The 20,071-nt window shown below is 41.8% G+C and overlaps 1 protein-coding gene across 1 annotated transcript in view; it reads right to left on the reverse strand.

Moving 5' to 3' along the window:
* Positions 1–11,320: 11,320 nt before the first annotated feature.
* The window catches only part of LOC145400232 (ras and EF-hand domain-containing protein-like), a 34,747-nt gene continuing 25,996 nt past the window's right edge, over positions 11,321–20,071 (reverse strand). Inside the window, exons 13-17 of the mRNA XM_080272745.1 lie at positions 17,836–18,011; positions 14,248–14,319; positions 13,381–13,505; positions 12,481–12,662; positions 11,321–11,423 (exon numbers count right to left, since the gene is read on the reverse strand). Of these exons, the coding sequence (XP_080128871.1) occupies positions 11,321–11,423; positions 12,481–12,662; positions 13,381–13,505; positions 14,248–14,319; positions 17,836–18,011 (658 nt within the window). The remainder of the gene's footprint in view (positions 11,424–12,480; positions 12,663–13,380; positions 13,506–14,247; positions 14,320–17,835; positions 18,012–20,071) is intronic.

The following is a 20,071-nucleotide window of genomic DNA, read 5'->3' on the forward strand; positions in this document are numbered from 1 at the left end:
GGCATTCAAGCAGTGGGCACATTTGCATAAGTGGCCCTGCGTTTGCCTGACTGGGCTCCATGTCACCTCCCCGCACCCCGAATCACTCCCTTCCATCACTCCCCTCCCTCCCTCTGAATCACCCCCTCTCCTCCCCCTACTCACCTCTAGGATTTATTCTGTCCCCTAGCCTTGTATCTGCTTTGAAATCGTTTGACAATAATTGGAGAGAGTAAAGAAAAAGAGACTAACTAGAAGAGTGCATGTGAGTGAGATGGAGAGAGGATGAGGGAGACCATCGAAGTCTTCCCTTCCCCAGGCTGCGATAGAACTCACGTCCTTTCAAACAACAGGTCACTTCCCTTACCACTTGGCCAGCACCTCCCCCATGCGATGCTGGAGAGGGACGCCTTCACGTGGTGGTGTGGGCGGTGGGGTTGCCTGGTTACATAAACACCCTTCAACTTCCTCCCTTCCCCCGGACAGACGATGGTGGACTGCAGGAGAGAGCAACTTCAGCATGCAGTTCTTCGGGGTCACGTTCAGATGAGCTTGTGTTTACTACTACTACTACTACAACTACTACTACCACCACCACTTCTACTGCTACTACAACTACAACTACTAAACAAACCCAATTACATAACAACAGGGAGCGTTAACTACCTGTGCATCTTAACGAGCCATCACGGTAGTTAAGGCAAGGGGGCTCAAATTGGCCATAATCCACTCAGCCTGAAGTCATTAATGTTCAGTTATCCCCTCCTTCCCCTCATAACTTGACCCTTACCCTCCTCCGTTCCCAAGCATCTTCTCCTGATTGATTTAGTTTTGCCTACTTTACCTTAGTACGCCCGTGTTTTAAGTCTGTTGTTCCCTAGCATCCTATTCTAAGCGATTTATATTACCGGCATTTCATTACTACTCTCTTGTCTTGTTCAAGTCTCTTCTCGTTCTTCCCTAGCACATTTTTCTAAGCGATTTATTTTGCCTGTTTAGTGTTTAATAAAATTTGGTTATCATTTCCTCCCTCCCGCAATTTGACTCGTATCCTTGTTGGTTCCTTAACACCTTCTCCACAGCGATGTATTTTGCCACGTTCACTCTATTTATATTTTCATGTGTTTCTATTTCCAGGACAGATTGGATAAAGAACACAGAAGGGATTTATTAACGAGGTATATATAAAACTAAACCGCCAAGGGGAAGGTGCAACGAAGCTTCCTCAACTGACAAAAATAGGGGAGGTACTGACGTGGATGTCTTTTATGTCAGTTACTTAAGTTTTCTTCGTTTTTCCCTTTCCTTCCGCCTTCTTCATTTTCCGTTCACTCTTCCACTTTTTTTTTTCTCTCTCTCCTACATCCCTTTACCTTTTTTCTGTGCCTTGACTTGGAAAGTAGTCATGATGATGATGATGATGATGATGATGATGATGATGATGATGATGATTGTCTCTTATGGTTCGGATGAATAGGTTATTAGTAAGTAGTATAAGATATAAATATTACATAGAAGAATACTAAGGCGTAATATACAAAATAATGACTAAAAAGAAAATCTAGGAAGCTCCTGATGCCCGCAAGCTTGTAGTAGTAGTAGTAGTAGTTGTTGTTGTTGTTGTTGTTTTGTTGTAAGCCCAGGCTCATCTACATGTGAACCCGGTATACTGAAAGCTGGAATTGCCCTTCTCGTGCAATCTCCCATCCTACTGTCTGAGGCTAGGGAGGGGACTGAGGATCGATTGCATAATCAGGCAACTTCACCCTCCGGCCATACTGGGACCACCACGTGAAGGTTTCCCTCGTAAGCCCCAGTCCGAGTTACGAGCAGGAATGAAACGAACCTGAAGCATAACTGTTTCGAAGCGGCAGCCTCCATGCTTCACTCAGCCCTTTAAATATATACATTGCACTTTTCCAGGCCACTCTGGATCGCACCAAAATTTTTCTTCATTTGTTATTCTGTGATTTCTCTGCTTCTCCTTGACGTACATTGACAAGTGAAAATATAAATTCCATAGTCCTTTTATTTTAACTTGGCCTAGATTTCTTTCCTTTAACAGCATTTTTCACGAAGCTAACGGGCAGAATAGGACAGTACTCAGGATCTACGAGTGCATACGTTCACCAGCACTTCTTCATGACTAGCAGCATACTCTAGTGTTAATTTCTTGTAGCTCAGTATGCAGAATGGAAGGATGGGAATTTTACGCCAAGTCAGAGCAAAAAGGGTACCTCATTTTGTCCTCGAACTCCGGCCGTATCATTTGGCCAGGACGCTCATGATTACACACACACACACACACACACACACACACACACACACACACACACACACACACACACATGAACTATCAATACGTACGGTCTAATTTCAGGGAGTGGTGACAGTGGAATGCTTACAATATCGCATCATGTTACGGGAATATACTGTGTGTTTGGAGTTTAATAAAATCCTCCATAAATTCTGTATACTTACCGATTCGTATTTCTTTTTCCATAATTCAGATTCTCTCTCTCTCTCTCTCTCTCTCTCTCCCCTAAATTGTCATGGTGATGAGTGGGGGACGTTGGTAAAAATTTTTGAGTTAGGAGAGAGAGGGACGAAATGAAGTGGATGAAAATGAGCGAGGCATTATAATGAGGGGGAGAAGGGAAATGAGAGGGGGGGAAGGGGAATGTGTCGGGTGTGGAAAGTAAAAGTGTTGGTTTAGTGTGTGTGAGGGGAATGAGAGGGCAGGATGAGTAGTAGTAGTAGTAATAATAGCCCCAGCTTCATCTGATATGTAAACCAAGTGGACTACAGATTTAAATTCCTTTCTGCAGTCCACTATCCTCCTTTTGCGGGATAGGGATGAAGTTGAGGGACGTTTGTATACCCAGGCAGTTGATCTTCCTGGTTATATCGGTGTCACCACGTGAAGGCGTCCCTCTCCAGAACCAAGAAAATGAGGCAGAGAAAGGGTGATGGGAAAATGAGGACTGGGGAGGGAATGAATGAGGTGTGGCAATTCGAAGCACAGTTATTAAAGAGTCAGGGGTGATGAATGGAGAGAGAGAATTGTGGAGATAATGAAGGAGAGAGGGCTAGACTGAAAATGGGGAAATGATGTAAATAAAAGACAAGAGAAAATGGGTGCAAAGTAGAGAGAGAGAGAGAGTCATTACTGTAACACGCATGAAGGGTACTCAGTAGGGTATTACATTACAAAGCACTGCCCCAGACTCTGCTGCCCACGAGGTATACTTTGAATGCATGTCAAAGTAGTACAGGTGGACAGAGAGCAAATTATCAGAAAAAGAAAAAAGAAAAAAACAGGACAAAAGAAAGCTAAATAATTGTTAACGTGACCGCCGCAAAGTGCCCGTGATTCTTTTTTTTTTTCCTTTCTTCTTCCTCTCTTTCTTTCATTTTGTGTGTGTGTGTTTGTGTTTTAGGTTATTCTCTTGAGGGAGTATTGGCATGACAGGATAAATAAATAAATGAGTGTGCATTCCGCGAGACGGACAAAGAAGAAATCCGGAAAAAACTGAAGGAAAAACACACTACACGTTCCAGGAATTTTTAACAGGGAAGACTGTGCATATACTGAGACAAAGATGTGTGTGTGTGTGTGTGTGTGTGTGTGTGTGTGTGTGTGTGTGCTTTTCCTGGTGTTTTTTCCATTTACTCCGGGTCTTTATCTTAACGCGTTGTTTTATCTCAGTATTTTTTGGCTTTTTTTTTTTAAGAGTTTAGCACATTGCTCGTAGAATACATAAGCCTAAGTTAAATTCTTCCCGACGTGCCTGAGAGAGAGAGAGAGAGAGAGAATAAAAAACATAATATTCCAGTCACGTTCGGAGCGTCGTGTATGTGTGACTGACTTTATCCACACACACACACACACACACACACACACACTATGATGAAGGTGTGTTGCAGTGTACATGCTGTGTAGGTGTGTTGCGAGTGCTGAGGTGTACATGTTGAGCAATTGTGTTTTTGTGTAATGTTCTTTATAGTTGTGTTAGTGTAATTGTATAGTACTTTGTGGAATTAATTTGTGTTTATTGTAGCTGTGTTGCGTGTTGTGTTTTGTGAATGTGTTGTGTTGCGTCTGTAATGTTTTTGATATGGACTTTGGGTGGCTGCGAATGTGTGAGTGAGTGAGGGAGGGAGGGAAGGAGGGAGATTGTGTGTGTGTGTGTGTGTGTGTGTGTGTGTGTGTGTGTGTGTGTGTGTGTGTGTGGGGAGGGGGTCATCGAACTGAAAGGATTAGCCGCACCAGTCCACGTGTCACAATGAACGAGCATTGTGGTTAGCGATCACTTCCGCCTTCACTTCCCTGTCACACGAAGTTCTTTACGTATCGATTTTGAGCGTAAATTTCTCAGATATTGCCTTTTTTTTTTTTTAGCACAGTGGCATTTTCCTTCAGTATTTTTTCTGTGTGTGTGTGTGTGTGTGTGTGTGTGTGTTGGAAAGTAAATCCTTCTCGATATTTTTATGACTTCCTGGTGTGGCATTAATCATAAAAGAATTTTCCTTTGAGACAATTCATTCTCTCTCTCTCTCTCTCTCTCTCTCTCTAAAAGCTAAGTGCATGACCAACTTTCCATAAGCCATTAACAACAACAATAATAATAGAAAATCTTACATCGTACCGGAAGTTTTATATGTGAACGAAAGAATCTGAAATTAAAGTACATTAAGCTCGATATATCTGGAAACAAAGCATTTTATTACGGAAACTGCACACAGAAAATTGGAAAATATTTTAGTAATTATGAAATCAAATATTATGTAATTGTGCAAACCAGCGTGATGAAAGAGAGGAAGTTTCATTGGAATTAATTGCTTTCTGAATTGCACATTTTTTTTTTTTTAACTTAGATGTTATAAATAGATAGATAGATAGACAGGTAGAAAAATATAGATTGATTCATAGATAGACAGATACAGATAGATGTATAACCGTCCGTATCCAAAAATAAATCGTCAAGGAAGAGGTGTTAGGGAGCGTGTTGTGATTTTGATGTATTACTATTTACCGCCTGGCTATCAATCACATGGAGACCGAGCCATTTTGTTGGGAAGGATTATAGGCAAGGTGGTGGCTTTTACTATTATTATTATTATTATTATTATTATTATTATTATTATTATTATTATTATCTGTAATGTGGGATGCAAGCGGACCACGTCTAAAAAATTACATTTGTTACATAAAAAACTTTCAGAAATCAGGGGTTTTCTCCCACTTTCGCGGTCTTGGTTTTCACAACAAGGCCCTGTGTCTGAGAAAGGTCTTGATTTAGGCTGACCTTTAACCTTTCCGACATCTAACACACCTTTACCTGCTTCTACACTCTCAGTCTTCCCAACACCCTCAGGCCACACCTTGCTGAGTCTCCCAGCGTGCGGAACAGGCAGCTTCGATCCCTCCACTGCCGCAGCCCTCCCTCCTCACGCCTTGACTTGCTTCTCGTGTTTCTCCCGCCCCCGTTTCCTTACCTTCACTCTGCCAGGGTTTCTTTTCTGCAGTGACCTCAATCTCCTATCTCACCCCCTCCCGCCTTGCATATTCAGTTTGCATTCAGGTTATTTTTCTCTCTTTTTTAAATTCGCTTTTTAATAATGGTTTTTGTTCTGCGATATATCCACGTAATTACAGCCATTGTTGTTGAGTACTCCCAGTCTGTTAGTTTGATCAGACCCATTAACCGTAAGCAAGCAGTCGCTCCTGTGGAACCACCCCGTGCAGTGAGCCAATGTTCCCTTACGGTAGACAGCGCCTCCCTGTGGCGAGACGCGGGGAAGTGTAGAAGTTTGGTTCCCGGAGAGACGCCGCATTTGCGCCTCTCCACCCAGTTATCAGGGGCACCTTGGTAGGCCCCATATCATCCCATTATTTGGTATTATGGTTACCACCCAACGTAGTAAATGGTTTCCTGGGTTATAGGAATCAATTAGGCTTGTCCAGTGTAGAGCAACCTGAAGTGGAAAGAAGAGCAATAAAAAAATGACAGAAAAGATGGAAGAAAAAGAAAGAGAGGAGTAAGAGGAAGAAGATCAGATATTTTGAATGGGAAACACAGGGCCCGAGCAGCAAAGGAAAATGTGTAAAGAAATGCCGAAGAAGAAACAGGAAATAAGAGGAAAAGAAAAAACGTAAAAAATAAATAGCCTATCTCAACAAACACTAATGGACATGAGAAGCGAAAGAAAGTTGGAAAGATATTAGATAAGAAAATATGGCCAAAGCAGTGGTTAATCTAGGTACACACACACACACACACACACACACACACACATTTATACAGGAAGCAGGAATTTAGGACTGCAATAGCTGAAAAAAAATAACAAACGAAAGCTGAGTAAAGTGACACCGATAACAAAAGGAAAAAAATAAAGAAGTTAGCAGTAGTAAATAAAATGAAAGCTAAGAAGAGAAAGCAGAGAGAGACAAAGCGCTTAAGATCCGATGAAACAGAGAGAACACAATGATAAAATAAGGCGTAAAATTAGCTACGAGAGGAAAAGAGAAAGTAGAACATTTGGAAGAAGTTACTGGAGGAAGAGAAAGTCGAAATTTTGGCTGGGAACAAGGGGGGGACCCAAGGCACCAAAGAGAGTGCCGAAAAGTGACATGACGCCGAAGAGGGCACGGGGGAAATCTAGGCTGCCTCACAGTCCTGACGGGAGAGAAAAAGTATGACAAATATATCGCCGTGTGGAGAGAGAGAGAGAGAGAGAGAGAATAAACTGTTACAGATGAAGAACTTCTGTAGTCGACATGGATTTCTTTTTTCCATATTTAATTTGTTTTTCTTCCTCTTTTCATTTACTGTACTAAAAAAAAAAAAAATAAATACAATAAGAACTATGACATTGGACTGAGGAAAAAAAAGTCCCATTATCAGTGAATCCTAGTGAATCTCCTCATGATAATATACCCTAATTTTGAAGCCGCTACGTCCAAACACGGAGTTAAATTTACTAAAAACATTTCATCACACTGGATAAGCCCGTGTGATCTCCCAAATGGGCTGGCTGTACTGCTTGGTAAAATTGCTCAGTCATATTTTCCTTTTTATTATTATTATTATTATTATTATTATTATCATCATTATTATTGTTTCTTTTTTAGGGGGCGCAATTTAGCGATGTTATGGGTGTGTTTTGCTTTTCTTTTTTCTGTTCTTTTTCATTTTCTTTCATTTTTCTGTTTTCCAGTTTCTCTTTTTTTTTCTGTTTTGTCTTTTCTTTTTCATTTTCTTGTTTTTTCTCTTTTTCTCTTTTCTTTCTTCATATTTTTAAATAATTGAAGTCGTAGTTACCGGATATTTTTTATGAGTCATTTTCATTGAAGAACAGGTCGAAAAGTTTCAGACGATTGTATGAAACTTGTCATAAGTTTCAGGATTATATAGAAATCCAGAGAGAGAGAGAGAGAGAGAGAGAGAGAGAGAGAGAGAGAGAGAGAGAGAGAGACCCTGCCCCACTCTACCCCACCAAATTGGCTTGCCTTCTCTCTCCACAACAAAAGCATTTCTCCATCGCGAAAAAGTCAGGGTAAAAAAGAACATAAGAAGCTTTTGGCTATTAAATTTCTACTGTTGTCTTTATATATATATATATATATATATATATATATATATATATATATATGATTCTTCATTTATTGATTTATTTTTATTTCTGATTTCTGGTACATGACTATTTTGGTGATCTTTAGTGGTGATTTTACTTATTCGTTTATTCTTTCCAACAAGGAGAGTTTGTGTTCACTCCTGTTTGTTTGTTTGTGTGTTTGTCTGTTATCAGGATTACTCAAAAACTAAAAGAGAGATTTGGACCAAATTTAGTGGGTAGCTAGCCCATGTCCCAGGGAACAATCCACTAACTTTTGGGACAGATTTTTGTTAGTTTGCTTGTCTCTCAGCAGGTTTACTCAAAAACTAGAAGAGAGACTTGAAACATTTTCTCCCCAGTAAAAGAGTTTCACCTCGGTAATAGTGTTAGTGAGACAGATACTGTAGATAGACAAAGAAATAGATATATAGATAGATAGATAAACAGATAGACAGACATTAAGTAACATGAATAATCCCGTTTTCTCTGCAGTAAAAGAGTTTCACCCCCGTAATAGTGTTAGTGATCAGTGTCAGGGGCAGCTTCCTTAAAACGACTTCCAATTTAAGGAAATGGCTACTTATGGTTCTCACAGCTTAGGGGGCCATGAGAGCAGGGGATGGGGGGGATTTTAGGGGGAGTGTTTCAGGGGAGGGGTTTCAGGGGGGTGTTTCAGAGGGGTTTCAGGAGGGAGGCTGTGTCAGGTCGATTCTTGCACCCACAGCCACGGCAGTACTATAATCCTTTTACTCTGACTTGGCCTAAAATTGTCATCTCTCCATCTTGAATGTAGAGTTGTAGCAATAGATGAACGCCAGAATATGGTGCTAGTCACGAAGAAGTGCTGTGGCAAGAATGCAGAGCCATAGTACTGTCTTTTTCTGCCAGTGAGCTATGTGAGCGCAAAAGGACGAAAATTTGGACCAGGTTAAGATGAAAGGAGTATGGTAGTTTGAACCCCAGGCTCATCTGAACGTGAACCCAGTGGACTGCAGGCTGACGGTGATCTTTTTCCTACAGCTCACCATCCTTCTTTCGGGGGATAGGGAGGAAGTTGAGGGACGTTTGCATAACCTGGAAGATCCACCGCCCTGTTACATCAGTGCCACCACGTGAAGGCGCCCCTCTCCAGCACCAACGCTAAATACGCTAGGTGAAATGCTCTTATCTCCCCGTCTCTCATTCTTATCATTTTCCCTGCCATGAGTACAATAGTCATCATCATCATTATCATATCATCATCATCATCATCGTAGTCCACTTTCACGCCTATGCATGGAGTGAGAGGGATCATTATTATCATTATTATTATTATTAGGTCCGGATAATGATGATGATGATGATGATGATGATGATCATCATCATCATCATCATCACGTCATCATCATCATCATCATCATCATCATCATCATCATCATCATCATCCTAACCCACTTCCCCGCACATACATGGGGTTGGGAGGGAAAATAATAATAATAATAACAACAGCAACAACCCACTCTCCCACTACAGTCCTAAATGGGAGCGAGGTGGATCGAGAGACAGGAAGAAGTAAACAGTGGATCGAAAATAAGACACACTGTATTTCAAAACAACACAAAGCTTTTCAGAACTGTGCCTTGTTCATGAGTGTGTGTGTTTTTGTTCCAGTACAGACAGCACACGTATGAGAGGACTGAAGAGGAAGGGATGTAAATAGCAGAAGAGGCTACGCAAGACCTCCTCCTCAGCGATTTATTTATATATATTGCACTTTAACTTTCTCTTCTCTGCTGCTAATGTCACTTTGATACGAAGATTTTTTTTTTATACTATGATTTTGATAGTAAGATTTCCCTATCAATTAAAAAAGAAAAAAGAAGATAATGAGGTGCAAAATACGGAATAAATCGCTAAGCAAGAGGTTTGACGAAGCCTTTGCCGCCTAAAATACAAAAAAGGAAATAAAACTGAGGTAAATGAAATATGCTTAAAAAATCCTAGTCACGAAGAAGTGCACTATGATATTTTTACTATGAGATTGCGGTGGGTCTTAAGTCAACCCCTTCACCCGAGAATGTGTTTTTAAAGATTCCACTCTTGCTCTCTCCAGACGGTTTTATTCAGCTGAGGAGAGATTTTTCTAGCTGGAGGGGTTTAGATACAACCATCACTAAATTTTCTGTCCCTAGGGGGGTCTTTTAGGCTGGATAAAATAGCTTGGTGTACTTCTTTTACTTTAACTTGGCCTAAAATTGCCATCTGGCCTGGTGGTGTGGGTGCGGCAGTGCATCAGAGGAATAAATGATGCAAGGTAGACAGTGATGACGCTGACTAAGACGTTCCTGCTAAACACGAGAAAGCACCTGGCCGAGTGGAGGGGAGCGCTTTATAAGGACTACCCTGTACTTTATTATGAAAAAATATGGAAGGAAGAAAAAAGCAAGCACTGTATATACACTGTGTGATTTTACGGCATATAAACTGCCTTAACATTACCGTCTGAACACAGCTGCGATTACCAAGTTCTTATGGCTGTTCTTCATGGCTAGTTTTTCCAGCCTAATGCCACGAGAGACAGCCTTCTGTGTGTGTGTGTGTGTGTGTGTGTGTGTGTGTGTGTGTGTGTGTGTGTGTGTGTGTGTGTATGTGTGTGTGAAGAGGATTCGTGTGTGACTCCCTCTATACTTTGTTATTTCTATTTTCCTTTCTCTCTTTTTATTTATTTATTTTTTTGAGATTCGACGTAAGCTGAAGCATCACTTTTACTTTCGTCTTCCTGGCCAGGTTTCTTTCTCCTTTGTATTCTAGTATCTTCCTCTATTTTCCCTCTCGTCTTTGCTCTTTCTCCACATCCCTCCCAAGTCGACTTCATTCCCACCTTCCCTTCTCCTCACCTTTTTTTTCCCCCTCGTTTTCTTGGCCTTTTCTCCGTCCTTCTGTTTTCCTTGCCTTTCTACTTTTACTTCAACACTTCCTTCCTTGTTCTTACCTCTTCCTTCAACCGACTCCTTTCTTCGTATTTCTTTAATTTCTCCTTTACTTCTTCACTTCCTTCTCACTTTCTGCCATGTTTCTTGCCTTCTTTCTTGTATTTTTCTCTACACGTCCTTGTTTTTCTTAGCTCCTCCCTCCGCCTCCTCTTCTTTCTTCATTTTCCCGTATACTTCCTTCTCTTTTTCTTATCTTTTTCTTTTTGCTTTCCTCGTCTCCCTGTATATTCTCTTTTACTTCCTTGAGCTTTTTTCTTTTGCCTCTGTCTTTTCTGTATCTTCTCTTTTACTTTCTGTCGTCTTCTCGTCTTTCTCTATTTTCTCCTGTACTTCCTCCTATCCTTATCTCTTCCTTCCGTCGCTCTGGCCTCCTCTCCTTCCCATATTTTTTTTTTTTCCGTATTCTCCTCTCCTTGTCCCCTTGCATTTTCTCCTGTTCTCCTTCTGTCGTCATTATCTCTTGCTTCTCCTACCTTCGCCTTCCTCCATTTTACCCTATACTTCCTCGTTTCTCCTTCCATCCTTCTTTTCTTGCCCCTCTTTCCTTTTTTTTTCCCCTTCTCCTCACCTTCCTCTATTTTCCCCTTATTCTTCCTTCTTCCTTAATCGCTCATTTCGCCTTTCTAGTCTTCATGCTTTCCTCTTTTTTCTTATTTTCTTCCTTCTCCTCTCCTCGTCTTCCTCCATTTCCCCTATGCTTCCTCCCGTCCTTATCTCCTCCGTCCGCCGGCTGTCCTCCTCTCAGCGCCTCACAAGTCCTTTTTACTACCACAGCAGGATCTTCTTTGGTCTGAGGCGCACACCCTGAGGGCCGAAGACTGCACCTCCACGTCCTCTGTTGTCACCATTTGTCTGTCGGGGGAGAAGACTTCAGATAACGAGGTTTGGAGGGCGGCGGATTTCTCGAGAGGAGGGGAGGGATTTGGGAGACCCGCCTGAATTGGGTGTTGGAGGGTTTCAGGGGCGGGATGAAAACAGAGGCGAGACTCCAGTGGGAATGAGATTGTGGGGTAAAAAACTTGGAGTGAAAATTTGACACACACACACACACACACACACACACACACACACACACACACACACACACACACACACACACACACACACACACACACACACACACACACACACACACACACACACACACACACACCTCGGGATTTCAGATACCGAATTTGCGCATTATTGAATTTTGGAACTGTGTGTTAGTGAAGATGAGTGCTGGAGAATTTCCCAGGCTTCATGTAAGCAAAGAAACGAGGCCAGAGTAGAAATAGGACTGGGTTGGGGAGGAGGAGGGTGGTGCTGCTGGAGTGAACGATTTAAAGCCAGCATATATCTTGGGGTTTTAGATAGTGGGGGTATACATTACGTGGTCCACAGAGAAAGTAGCAGAGCCCGGAGGAAAGGAAAGGAGGAGGAAAAGAGAAATTGGAGACTTGGGAGACGTTTGTGGATAACCAGATAGAAACTAAGAAGGAATACTCATGAATCAGGACTAGGGTGATTTGAGGATATTTGTAGATAGACTAAAAGAGGGGATTAATTTGGGAACTACGATTAGAGAGATTTTACTGTGTCTAAAATCCCACTAAGAGCTTTGGAACTGCGATTTGAGTGTGATTTTAGGATATCAAGAAATATGTATAAAAGGGTGAGAATTTGCTGAGGAGGATAGGAGAGAGATTATAATATACCTAATGCTAAACTAAGGATAAAAACCATGGACCTGTGTGTGATTTTAGAGTATCAGGAAGTAAACACAAATAATTACTGGAATGATTACAATTATTCTCTTTACTTAAGGATTTGCTTTCCGTACACCTCTTTCTATCCATCCTCGCATAATTCCCTTCACCTGTCTGTCTCTATATTTCCGTCCACCTGTCTACCTCTGTATTTCTCTCACCTTGCCAGCTGCACCAAAGCATCCACCACTCCCGTCCCCGTCTTGCACGATGTCTCCAAGAAGCTCGCGCCAGTGTCTCTAGCCAGCCTCTGCCCCGCCTCGCTGGTCACCCCTCCACCCTCCACCCTCAAATCCACCTTGTTCCCGCACAGCACTACCGGAACACGACCCTCACACGCCTCCTGGAATGGGAATAAGGGCTGGAATAGGAGCTGGAATGAGGAACTGGAATGGTGAGTAAATGAGCAAGGGGTCCATTTTATTTGACAAGCTGTTGGTTAGACTTCCCATAATCATGTTTTTTCCCCTTGTTTTCTGGACCCCGCCTTACCTAATTTGTGGGTGTGAAAAAGAGCCGAATTGACGATGATGATGATGATGATGATGATGATAATGATGATGATAATGGTGATGATGATGATGATGAAATTCAGGGTCTCTGCCATTAGCACACAATATGCATTAAACACATTGCTTTTATCAATACAACGACCAGTATGAGATTCCCAAATATCCCGAAAATGTGGAGGGGAAAGAATATACTCAAGGAAGTAACAATGATCCACACATCCCGCCGACTCCACCTCTCAACCACCTATCTATCCCCCACCCACCAGACTCCACCTCTCAACCACCTGTCCCTCCTCCACCCGACTACATCTCTCAATCACCTATCCCTCCCCCACCCACCTGACTCCATCTTAACCACCTATCCCTCCCCCACCCACCTGACTCCCTCTCTCAACCACCTGTCCCTCCTGCACCCACCAAACTCCACCTCTCAACCACCCACCCTACTCCACCTCTCTAACACTTATCCCTCCCTCACTCAACTCCACCTCCCCACCACCTATTCCTCCTCCACCCAGCTCCACCTCTCCACTGCCTATTCACACTCACATCAATGCTCTGGATCCACTGCCTGACGTTGAGGAAGGATCGCTCGCTGGTCACGTCGTAAAGGAGCAGCACACCGTCAGCTCGCCGGAAGTACGTCTTGGTGATCGACCGGAACCTCTCTTGACCTGGGGTTAAGGAGGGTCAGGTCAGGAGGAGGAGAGGGGAGACCGTAGCGTGGGTGACATTGAAGAATTCTTAACACCTTTTCCTCAGTGATTCATTTTGTACATACACCTTAACAGTTTCTTATTATTTTGTTTTAATATTTACATGGGCTCCGTCAGTAACTTAAAATACAATACTGAAGTCCAGTGTTAAAAATAAATCAGTAAGAAAAATAAATCGCTAAGAAATAAATCGCCAAGAATAATAAATCGCTAAGAAACTGTTAAGAAATCTCCAAAGGCACTAAGAATACGGCACAAGACCTTGCGCTTCTTCTTTAACGATTTATTTTACACATTATGACTCGTATTACTGTTGTGTGAAATTTTTGACTTTTGCAACCTCCCTATAGATTGCAAGAATAAGATACTGTATAAGTGAATATCAACATGCTATATACCGGAATAAAGGGTAAGGAAACTCCCTAACACCTTTTCTTCAACGATTTATTTTGCTTATTACACCTTTCTATCCTATGATGTTGTATAAATCCTTCTAACATCGCCATTCTCTGCATGAATTAGGTACAAAAAGTTATTAACCAGCCATATCCAGAAATAAATCGCTAAGGAAAGGGTGTTAGGGAGCTACCTTACCCGACGAGAATACGGGCCCTTCTCGCAACAGCACGGGAGAGGGGAGGGAGTGGGAGGGGGAAGGAAAGGGTGGGGGGAGGGAATCATAAGGTGACGGGGAACTTACCTGCCGTGTCCCAAAGCTGTATTGCAATGTTCTTCTCGTCTACACAAAGTGTCTTCACCTTGTAGTCCACACCTGCAAGATAAGGGATATTAGAGAGAGAGAGAGAGAGAGAGAGCTAACTTGTGCACATGCATTCATATTTATCTAAGTAATGTGTACAGTACTTATGTCATCCAATGTGCTAGAGTAAATAAACCGATAATTATTATTATTAGTATTAGTATTAGTAGTAGTAGTAGTAGTAGTATTCAGTACAAGCCCCAACACTCTGGAGAACGATATAAATGAAGGCCAATCAGGTATGAGTAAAAATATTGTGAGTATTTACAAATTGGCAAGTGTGGGATGAAATTATTATCGTTGACCAAAGAACACAATAATGCAAGGCATCACAACATAAATGGGATAACACAAGAGAGAGAGAGAGAGAGAGAGAGAGAGAGAGAGAGAGAGAGAGAAAGTTGTTTTTGTAGCCCTAAGTTCATCTGAAACGTGAACCTAGTGAACTGCAGACGGAAGTTGCCCTTTTTTAACAGTCCACCATCCTCCTTTCGGGGGCAGGGAGGGAGATGAAGTACACCCGTATACCCGGAGAGATTAGCCGCTCGATTATATTGGTGCAATGCGTGAAGGCTTCCCTCACCAGCATTGAGGATGGGATGCATGCCGTAGAAGTGTCGTCATTATTGGTCCAATCTCTCTCCCTCTCTCTCTCTCTTGGACACAGGGAGAGGGACAACAGGGTAGGGGAGGTATGGTAACACTGCAGTCCGTGTTTAAGATGTTCCTGTCAGCGTCAGAAGTCTCGAAGCAATACTTTAAGATGGGCATTCCTGTTGTCCATAGCTTATACTCCACCGCGAATAAAGTTAGTGTAGATTAATATGCATCTTCACCGGTGTTTTGGTGAAATGAAAGTTCAGTAAACATAATCCCAATATACATAATGGACTAGATACAATGAGAATTCGAGCTGAGTCAAAGGATGAAGTGGTTTGGGATTAAAAGAGATTGAAATATTGTTGTATTAAATGACTCCGCGATGTAAACATTTACACAGTAAAGAAAACACTGTGAGTATTTAAGTCATTTAAATTACACGTGTTTTTAAAGAGACAAAGCAGACCGACACAACACCGAGATTGTCTATGCATAACATGACGTCACAGATTAAGCCCCGCCTCGCGCATGATGCTATCGCCAGTGTGTTTTTATGTGTCGATGAGTGAGGATGCGCGAGTGACCGTTGTGCTATATGCGCGTAATGCGTTCCGATTTTACGTGGAAATTTGGGCGTATGCGCTTAGAAAATTAATACCGTGAATATCTGCTGAAGTGCTAGGAAGTATATACAGCGAGATGAGTGAATATTAACCAACAGGATGGCGAAATAAGGTTAGTAAAGTGTTTATGCCATGTCGTCTGGGCGAGGATGCTCAAACTGACGGTCACCTGCATCTCGCATTACAACCCTGCTTTGCAGTATAAAAACCTTGGCACTTTTCTGAACTCTTCTTTGTCCCCACCGTAAATTTAAACCTTAGCAGCGAGATGGAATTGATCGTAAATGCGTTTGAGCATCCCTGCAGTGCGTGTTGTTTCGGAGTGCTAGGTTATCCCGTGAGACACCGCATATCTACATCTTTACTGCGCATTCATTTACTATACTTTTACAAAGCTTAGAAGTTTATTATATGGCTGTTAATAATATCCAAGTATCAGCGGAATTGAGTGATAAACAAAGGACGATATACGGTGTATGCAATTAAATGTCGTGTATTGTTTGGGATGCCGGTGGATCGGAGTGTGCCTAAGAGCACGGGCCACTCAACAAGCGTGACCACGTAGAAGGCTTGTCTCTTTAAATTCATTATTATTCAGATATATAGCTATTACATTCTCAGTTCGGATATGTGGGTAAGAAAACAGGTAAAATAGTTGCGATAATACTGAAATTGAGTTGGATGTAATTAGATTGTCGGATTTTTCTACTTACGAAAGCCGACACGTGGTTTGAGAGCAGTGGAGAGCATAGCGCGGCCACTCAGTAGGCTTGACGCGTTGTTGCCTGTTATTTTTCACTTATTATTATTATTATTATTATTATTACTATTTGTGCGATGAGATTATTTGGTTGAGGGGAGATTCACTGAGCGCGTGATGAGAGAAAGGAATGGTAGGAAAAGAGGAATACAGTAAATGATGTGGAAAACAGCGAAGTGACGCGTTGGATGCTGAGCTTACGACTCGAGATTCTGAGCTTACGACTCGTGATGCTGAGCTTACGACTCGCTTAGATTTGCTCGAACAGAGGAGACTGAACCCCCCTCCCCCCCCCTCTCTCTCTCTCACACACACACACACACACACACACACACACACACACACCAGCTCCCATCCACACACCCACACAGTTGTCAGTATCGGAAGCTAACCTGCCGTCATGGAAGATAAAACTCTCGCTTCCCGGGCCCCATAAACAGGGGAATGAGGGAACGGACTGCCGACGCGATGCAACACACGCAGTAATATTATTCAGTATTGTTTGGGGGAATTTGTAACTGTATAGAAGCTTATTTTGATTTAGTACAGGCATATTCGTAATCGCATTCATATTATTATTATTATTATTGTTATTATTATTATTATTATTTATTGTCTTCGTTATCGTGGAAAATTTACAAGATGTGTTGGTGGTTCTAGTAGGATTTTTCGTACTAGTATTCAGTATAGGTAGGTACTATATATATGGGTCTAATATTTGGCGAAACTATACCTGTTTTATTCTAACTTGGCCTAAAATTGCCATCTCTCCATCTTGAATACTTAGTTGTAACAAGGTCTCAGCGCAAGAATATGATGCAAGTCACGAAGAAGTGGGGTGGAAAGAATATGGCACGGTATTGTCTTATTCTGCAACGTGAAATAAGCTGGAAAAGAATAAGAAGATATAGGCCAAGTTAAGGTGAAACGACTATAGTAGATCTGTTAACACTAAGTAAAAGCTTATGTAATAAAAATGTGAAGGTATTAAATCCAGGGAAAGTCATATTATTGCCCATTTCATCTGTATTTATGGACGTGTTTAGTATACATCATTTCTTCTTATTCCTCCTCCGCCCACACTACGATTGACTTTCGGATCATTACGTGTGCTCAGATATCCGTAGTCCTTTGGGAAACACACACACACACACACACACACACACACACACACACACGCCATCTCATCCATATTCCTTCAGCTTTTGCATACATTATTCATCTTCAGCAGACTTCATTCCTTGCTTTTCCCCGTCCGCCCACACCATCATTGACATTCACTGCTTCATCACACTTGCTCAGGTATCGGTCGTCAATTTCGCTACACCCACACCGTCGTCTCAAGTGTATGTGCCCAATAGCCTATCCACTCCAGCAGTTTCAGTCCATTTCTTGTATTCAGAGCCTGTCACTACGAGCAGGTATTTTCTAGTTTATTCTCTCTGTGTTGTAACTACTTTTTCCAGCTTTAGATATTGAGCAGAGCCTTTTGCTGTTTGTCTGCCTGTGTCTTAAAGTCATTGTGTTTTCTGGCGTCCTTCTTACCGAGCGTGGAGGCGATGTTGGTGACGAAGCATCCCTTACACAGCCTCACGATGAAGGTACTCTTGCCCACAGCAGCGTCTCCGGCGAATACCACCTTGTACGTGCGTTCAGGAGGGCCCAGTGCTTCGTAGCCCAAGGACCGCGAGCCTACGTAGCCGTGAGGGAGGTGCTGGGGGCTGGGGAGGGGTGGGGGAAAGGAATGACGAAAATTAGAAGTGGGTGGTTATGTTTGAGTACTGGTGTTGCGATAAGGGATAGGCTGCATGCTGAAAAACACACATGAATAATAATGCATAATACAGATATGAGTTTTCTTAGATAACTTAGTTGCTGTGAAGAAGTTATGACCATATGGTATGTGTTAGCGTACATTTTAGCGACATCATGGTTCCGTTTCTACCTTTGGATATTAATGATTACCCATATGAGAAAGACAAAGACCTTATTATAACAAGAGGTACCGTAATTATGTAAACAAAATTAATAAACTAGGGCTAAGAACTATAAAAAGGAAAATAACCACGCGAAGGATAACATGTTGCACAGGGAAAACTTTTCAATCTTGCTGCCAGAAATAGAAATCAGAAATGAAGCGGGGAGAGATGAGCAAGGGAAAATGTGGGACCGACGAAGATACGCGCTGCATAATTTATAACCTGCTGGGCTTGGCTGACGGAGGGGAAATATCGGGAAAAATATGATGAAGGGTGACGAAATAGAAAGATGTTATAGCTTCTTTACGATGGCGCGTGTTCACTTTTTGTTCTTTTTAAGGAAAGAAAAAGGAAATAAAAAAGAAATATAACGAAAATCAAAAGAGGCGGAGAAACAGAGGCTGATATGAAAATATTAATATTCATTTAAAGAAGAGAACCTGAAGGCAGGAAGGGAATCTGAAGACATGAAAGAGTAAAAGTAAACAGAATAAGTGAATAGTTTGGGTAGGGAAAGGAAGAGGATAAATAATGAAAAATGAATAAAGATGAGGGAGGGATAGGATAGGGTGAGGTAAGGGAAGGGGAAAGCAAGAGAGAGACTGGAAGGTAAAGAGCTAAATAACGCTGATAGAGAAGGAAGACTAAGTTAATTAGTACCGGTACTAAACAGAACACGCGGAAGAGGAGGAGGACGAGGAAGAGGATTGGTGATGATGATGATGAGGAGGAGGAGGAGGAGGAACAGTGACTAAAGACAAAATAAGTGAATTGTGTTGTAGAGACACTGTGATACAAAATAATTAAAAATGAAAAGAAAAATGGGAGTAGAAAAGCAGAGATTGTGTAAAATTTTCAAGGGGTGAAGTACGGCAGGGTAGAGTTCTGAGAGGAAGAGAGAAGAGGGCGACGGAGAGGGTGAGAAGTTTGGAGGGGGATGAAGTGGCCGGAGACATGGAGGGGAGACGAGGTTCGTGAGACGCTCTGGAGTGGGTTCGTGCCCTACTGATTGCCATGAGATTTAATCTCTTTAGTCCTGTATCTTACTTTTTTTTTTCTTCACTATTTCTTGATTACATTCATCTGAGGAGAAATTTTTCAAACTTAAGGGGTTAATTATAGCCTTAAAAACCCCATCACAACATAATATATCCCTGAAGCTGAATGAAATCGTCTGGACGTAACAAAAAATGAAAAGAAAAAAATTACGTCACTGGATTTAAGCTGGTAAGGGGTAGTCAGTTTCAGTCAGCGCTCGTCCGCAATAAAAAGAAAAATTTACACCGTATCTTTACTGTCACCAGTTTATCTATCACCATCTGTGCTTTATATCTACCTTACGTTCTTTCTAATCCCGTGTCAGTTTACCTTTGAAAGATAGGCCTTCAGGAGACCGTTCATTTACCAGACTAATTCATCTTTAGAGTTCGTCTTTTTTTCTCTGATTTTTATCACCCCTTTGCTCTCTATTTCATGTTTAATCCATTTCTCTCTTCGCCTCTCTCCGCATTTGTACAGCCTTTAGTTGCTTTCTTTTGATCGACGACCCTCACTTTTTTAAATCTAATTTTCTTTCATTTGCCCAGCTTCGAACTTCTGTCTCCTTTTGCTATTTATACATCTCTTAACATCCTTTTCCATTCCTCTCTCTTTTTTTTTTTCCCACACAATTTTCTTTAATCTGTGTCCTCGAACCCTCATTCAGTTTTCTTTTCCTTACTTTGATCAATCCATTTGGGCATCCCTTTTCATCATGGCATTAGTTTCATTAATCTTCTAACCATTTTCATCAGTCTTCCTCA

The sequence above is a fragment of the Coenobita brevimanus genome, chromosome 51 (assembly GCF_032717465.1).
Source record: "Coenobita brevimanus isolate Jiangsu-jjx chromosome 51, ASM3271746v2, whole genome shotgun sequence".
Taxonomy (NCBI): Eukaryota; Metazoa; Arthropoda; class Malacostraca; order Decapoda; family Coenobitidae; genus Coenobita; species Coenobita brevimanus.